We start from the raw sequence: 6,816 nt of genomic DNA, 5'->3' as shown, positions 1-6,816 counted from the left end.
ATGCTGAGCAAAATATAGATGTACTGGTTGTAAATGTTTATATATGTACAGTACCTTTATATATACACTTGAGGTTCTGATTAGAGAAAGATCTGTAAATCGCTCGTTATTTTTTATATAGATATTAAAAAAGAAAAAAAAAGTCTTGCCTTTTTTTTTTTTTTTACTGTCAGCATCATGTAAAATTGTTGTTTGTGAAACCTAGTCCCATCATGATCTGAGTCAAAGACTTAGAATCAGAAAGGCAAAGTAATGTCCTTTGCCAATATATAATCCCATATATGGCAAAAGCCTTGAGTGTATATACCACTATGCCTAGTTTCATATTTCATTGCAAGCACAATAGTTTTGCATTAATAATTTTCTATTAATGCTAGTTTAATATTCTTTTTCTCCAAAACCAGGGAAGAAAAGATACTGTATCTCACTGGAATTCAGTTACTACACATTTATAATAGACTAATGAATAAACCATTTACCACAAGATCACAGAGATCCATGAGAAGTCACAATATTTAAAACCATTTTATTTATTTTTAAATAGTTTTAAAATAGTTTTAAAATTAACTGTGTAGACTTGACTTTATTTCACTTAGTATATCAACTACTTAAATCCTACTTCAAAATTCTGGTTAATTAATATCCTTCAGGAGAAAAATTCCTATAATTAATTGCATGAATTCACACTAAAAATAAAGTCCATTTCCAGGTCCACAGTGGAAATGTGTCAAAGCAAAAGCTACTGAAAGTAGGAGCTACGCAGTTCTGTAGGCACACTGTTAATAGTCACCCAGGCAGGACTCTGACATCCTTACAGCTGAGCCGTTTTGAACAGGGTCAACCTCTAGATCTGGTCTAGAACCAGCAAGATGTCCCCCAGTCCTTCCACCCCCAGACCTCACATGGCAGACAACTGAGTCCACCAAGAGGCCCTAGATGCATTCTGGGTGTGCTTCACTCAGACTTACAAAAACAAAAAAGTCATAGTCAAGATACTATTTATGTGCAGAAATAGAAAGCCAAAGACTTTGTAAACATCTGGACAAATGGAGTTCCATGATTTGTGTGTCCATTTCTCACAGAAAATAAATTAACTTCTGCAGATTGGAGCTTAGCCTACCCTCTGCTCTTAAAACCAAAGAACACATACACTGACTGAGGAGACCCAGCAGTCCACTGTGGAGTGGGACTACATTACAACAACTGTTTGTGTCTTGGCGTGCCCCACATCTAAAATCTACCAGCTTTCTAAATGGCAACAGATACATTTGTTTGGGTAACTTTCTGTTTCTGCTGTAGTATTTTTTAGCAATCAGTGTGGTGCCATTTGGGGAAGGCTATCATCTGTAATTAGCCAAATTCATCTGGGGCATCTACAAGCTTGATTGAGAGACTATCACTACACCATATTGATGCAAGAGCTGAACCTTTTCAAAGCACACAAGCAACATTAAGTATGAGGGAGTATATGAGTGCTTATGAAAAATTTGATCTATTAGAAATGTCTAAATTTCAGTCCAAAATATGGACACAGCCAAATGCTTTAATTTAGCCTTAAGCTCTGCTTTCACAATCCTATAGATACATGCCCATTTTATACTCTGTACATGAAATTCAAAAAGAAAAACACCAAAATTTGCAAACCAAGAAACTTTATTTTGTCCTAAGGACAACCACTAGGTAACCTGAGTAATACCTTATTGGAGTTTTATGTATTGTGCAGGAAAGATATAACACTGCATGTTTGTGCTCAAATCTCATGGCTCAGTACAGGCACCAGTGACTGCAAGAAACACAAGATAAGTTACAAGACTGGTCTATGTATGTGATGTATCAAATAGTTCTCAGATAACTCCAAATCACCAGTGAGAACAAGATCGGGCCTATTACGAATATATACGTCTAAACATCTTCAAAACATTCCATTGAATTTAAAACAAGGTTGATTGGCTTTACAACATAGCACCAGTGAATAAAATGCTTGAATCCATAAACTGACACATGTGAGAGACCCAGTTATTTAGAATTTTTCTTGCTGAAAGAAAACCATATTCCAGTTAGACAAGCACATGGTTATCTAACTTTTCATCGTTTAACTTAATAGTGTTTGTGCCCATAACTTAACATGTCTAGGTTTATGGAGTATTCCTCCATAGCAATTTTAGGAGGGATGATCTTCCCCAGGAAAACATTTTTAAAACACAAATCAGTGGGTAATTTTCTTATTCTTTGATACTTATTACTACTCCAATTAGCTTAATTCTATTTTTTGCATCTTGGTTTTATTTCTCAATGATGTAATATTACCAAAATCTTAGTCCTTTTATGGAACTGAAGCATAAGTAACTTATGTTACACAGGATAAATGAAACACTGGTCTCTGCAAGAGTGACAAATGGGAGGACTGTTCTTCATCTAGTATACTATGGTAAGCATCTGTTAGGGGAATCCAGTACTGTTCTGAATTCTGAAGAGTAAAGAAGAAAGTGCTGTTTTCAAGGGCTTACAGTCTAATGGGAAAGAGACACAAGTCAGCAAAAGAGTATGATGCACATGAAGGAAATTACTACAGTGATGTAACAGATAATTAACTAGGATTACGATAGAGAACCCTACCAAGAACTGACTGAAAGCCAAGAGCTATTTCGTAACTATCCAGTGAGAGGTAGAAATACAACATTTGAGGCAGAAGAAATACTTGAAAATACCTACTAAGAGCAAAAACTTAGTAAAGGGGATGCTGTGGAAGGCAGCGAGAAGTAAGGTAGAGGAGGTCAAACTGGAAAGAATGCCACACTGACAGAAGGGCCTGAGAGGTGACCCTGGGAAAGGCCTAACCTCCTAAGCCTCCAGACAGCACCACGTGCTGGGAACAAGCATTCACATGTCCATTCAAACCTCTACAGTGCTGTAACTAGACACTGAGACTTTATCGGAGCAGCTGCCCAAGGTCTAAACCATTTTAAAGTGAGGAAAATGTGTCTACCCTTAAAACTAAAAGTAACAGCAGATGTTAGATTTTGGCCAAGGGCAACACAGATAATAGAATTAAACAAGGAAAGCCCCCTGGACTTCCCAAACTGTTTCCAAGTAACTGCACTTCAAAATAAAGCTCAATAATATTCCCAGAAAATAAAATGCATGCACACTACAATACCCTATTCTCCAACACTAAAATTCATAGCCAATAAAAAGTTACCAGGCATGTAAAATAAAAGCATGTCTTAAATGAAGAAACAACACAATAAAGGCAAATACCCAAGTGACAGATAACAAATACAAATACATAAACATATTTATTATGTGGGAGAAAATGTTTTAAGTAGAGATGTGGAATTTCTAGGACCAAAATCAATCTTTTACAGATGGAAAATATACTTACTGGCTGGAGCAGACAAAATAGAACATGACAGTAATCCCAGCAGACAGATGGAAGAGGGTCAGGAATTGGAGGCCAGCCTCAGTTACACACTGTAACTTGTCTCAAATATTAAACAATACAATACTGGATGACATTACCAATTTAGTGCAAAACAGGAAAGAAAACTTGGAGGTACCACAAAAAAAGTATTAAAAATTCTGAAAAAGCATAAACATTGGTGAGCTAAGGAAGGCTTCACGTAACTAATACACATGTGGGCTTGAGTCCCAAAGGACAGGTCAGAGTGGGATGCAGAAAAAACTTGTTTAATGCCAAATGTGAAAATATGACCTATAAAATGATACAAGAACAATAAACCAGACTCCTTAAGTCCAAAAAACCACAACACAAATATGAAGAAAACTACATCAACACAAATAATTCAATGCACAAATTCAGTGGTAAAGCTGAAAATCTTAAAAGTAGTAAAAACTAAACATCAGATTCATTTAAGAGGAACAACAATTAAAGAAACAATGAAATCCAGGAAGCAATGGAACAACTTTTCATTGTTCAGACAACGTCTCACTGTGTGGCTAGCTGAGGAGCTTGCTATGTAGATGAGGCCTGCCTCTGCCTCCTTAGGGTTCGGACTAAAGGTAGGCACCACTACTCCTAGCATCCAACTACATTTTTAAGTCTAAAATATTTTTTTAAGATTTATTTATTTTATTTATGAGTACACTGTAGCTGTCTTCAGACACACCAGAAGAGGGCATCAGATCCCATTACAGATGGCTGTGAGCCACCATGTGGTTGCTGGGAATTGAACTCAGAACCTCTGGAAGAGCAGTCAGTGCTCTTAATCACTGAGCCATCTCTCCAGCCCAGCCTAAAATTTTATATTCAACAAAACTATCTTTTGTATGTAGTATAGGCTTAGAAATATTTCAGCAGAATAAGTTTAAATGCCTATTCTGTTACTCAGTTTTTAAACAAATATTAAAACGGCAAATGCATGACAAGTGATTGCGAAGTTGACAAATAATAGTTGTCTTTTATGTAAGTTTGCCTACCTAAAACGTAAGCCTTTCACACACTACCAAAACCATAGTCCAAACTAACCCTCAGGGGAAAGCACTAGAGTTCACTATAAAGTTTCCAAGTAAAACCAGCACCAGCGTTTCACAGTTCAACTCTGCAAAACTTAATCTTAAATTTGAGACAATTGTTCCTTTAGGAACATGGCAGCTAGGGTTTCTGTGAGCCATCTGTTGAAGCTGAAGTTGTCTATAGAACATCTCCCTGAGGAATCACAGCTCCTAAGCTGGAAAGATGGCTCAGCAGGTGAGAGCACTTTCTACGCAATAATGAACAGTTTACATCCCAGTTGCCACACAACCAGTCAGCTCTGGGGTGAGGTTGGGGTTGTGATGGAGGATCATTGGCTTCCAGCCTGGTCAAAAGAACATGAGCCCTAGAAACAGGGGACCCTGCCTCAAATAAATCAGCAGAGAACACCAAACTTGCTTTGCTGACCTCTATGCATGCACAACCCCCTATACAAACATGTGAACACACACACCAATGCAACTTTTTGTTTAAAAAAAAAAATGCACTTGGGATGGGTGAGAATGTTTGCTGATCCACAACCTGTACTTGTCTGTGTCTTCACAGCTATGAATCTTAACAGATTTTTTAGAGGATATTAGATAATGATATTTACAGAGGAATTAACTATTAAGTAATGCTTTACTCTCAGTAAAGCATTACAACCCTGTTAGGTAGTAGTTATACTTACTTAACAAATGAGAAATTCAAGACACTTGAACAGAGAAAGATCTACACAATCTGTAGACTTGGGAAGTTCATCTAAGTTCCTCAGTTTTCCTGCATAGAGAATATGTAACCCAGGCTGGAGGGGTGGCTCAGAGGTTCACAGTACATGCAGAAGGCCTGAGTTCAGTTCCTAGACAACATGGCAGTCTGTAACTTCCGTGTCAGGAGATCAATGCCCTTTTCTGGCCTCAGGCACCAGACATACACATGGTACACAAGTATATACACAGGCAAAACAATCATACATATAAAAAAAAGTAAAACCAATTCCATGATAACTGTAGTACATGAGATAACCAAGTTCTACAAATCTTACCATTACGGTGTTCATGCTTCCAGTCTTCCTCAAGAAGTTCTTCAAAGCAGGGACTTCAAATTCTTGGTGAGCAAGAATGCCAATGTCTCCTTTAACCGAGGCATGCATGCTGGGTCACTAGCAAGTAAAGCTACATCCATGGTACACTGAGGACCTGAAGTTATACTAGAGGCTGGATCGATGTCACTGCACAGCAGGCAAACCATTAGAGAGCCCGTGCCATCTGCTGGGAATGCTGGAAACTCATGAACATGCGTGACTCACAACAACTGTATTTACAGGCTTAACTCAAAATCATAAATTTTCTCCAAAAATGAACAGAAATTTGTTTCAAAAGTTATTGCATTCCTCCACCCTCACTGCAAAAAAAAAAAAAAAAAAAACCCTACAAACTGAAATTCTCTAGTAAAGTTCTTTTATTTGGATTCAACCTAAAATAGTTTCTCTCTTTAATAGAGAAATCCCCAATCCATAGACTATAATAGAAAAGTACTGCATTTGCATATTTCCAATAAAAGATAGTTGCTTCATGCTTTGGACATCTACCATGTTACCCAAAAGACTATTTACAGTAAATATAACTAGCACAGTACTGGAGGCTCCAAGGTAAATGTCCTGACTCAGTAAACAGTCCGAGTCTCGGCGAGGGAGGCTTTAGTTTGTTGACTATTCACATTGCTTGAGAACCATGAAAGTGCAGGTTTTTAACACATGCCCAGGGAAAGGATGTGCCGAAACTCCATTCGCTAGACTGGGCTGAGTAGAGAGGCTTATGCATGTAAGCCTGCAGGTGGGGTCACTGGTTTCTGTGAGCCATCTTTGTCCTCAGTGGGTAAGCAGTGACACCAGCCAGAAAAGAATCCAGGCACACATCTCAGCTCAGGACTTAATTTTCCACAGCTAAGAAAAGAAAATCGCCCAAAACAAACCAGTTAGCTTAGGACAAATAGGTGGGGTTTAAGTGTATATCCATATGACTATCAACTAAAAAAAACACTGTTTTATTAAAATTTATTATAAAAATGTGCAAATAAAATACATCACACAGCAAGGTTAGCAGATGCAGAGTCTACATCTCAGTGACTTTCTGTATCCTGAACTGTGGTGTGTCACACTGAACTGCACACTTTCACTAGCAGATTTATTTTTATTTTATGTAAATGTTTTGCCTGCATGTGTGTGTACTACATGCATGCCTGACCAGAGACAGATCCCTTGGGATAGAAGTCATGGATGGTATTGAACCAACAAGTGGATACCAAAAACTGAACCCAGGTCCCCTGCAAAAGCAACAAGTGCT

At 37.8% G+C, this 6,816-nt stretch overlaps 1 protein-coding gene across 4 annotated transcripts in view; it reads right to left on the bottom strand.

The window, feature by feature from the left end:
* Positions 1-5,984: 5,984 nt before the first annotated feature.
* Positions 5,985-6,816, bottom strand: part of PHTF1 (putative homeodomain transcription factor 1) — a 33,905-nt gene continuing 33,073 nt past the window's right edge. For all 4 annotated transcript variants that reach the window (XM_080915752.1, XM_080915754.1, XM_080915755.1 and 1 more), the window contains one exon: positions 5,985-6,416. In XM_080915752.1, coding sequence (XP_080771878.1) covers positions 6,396-6,416 — 21 coding nt within the window. In that variant the 3' untranslated portion in view covers positions 5,985-6,395. The remainder of the gene's footprint in view (positions 6,417-6,816) is intronic.

The sequence above is a fragment of the Micromys minutus genome, assembly GCF_963924665.1.
Source record: "Micromys minutus genome assembly, chromosome: 4".
Classification (NCBI taxonomy): domain Eukaryota; kingdom Metazoa; phylum Chordata; class Mammalia; order Rodentia; family Muridae; genus Micromys; species Micromys minutus.
This window is presented reverse-complemented; position numbering and strand designations above follow the sequence as displayed.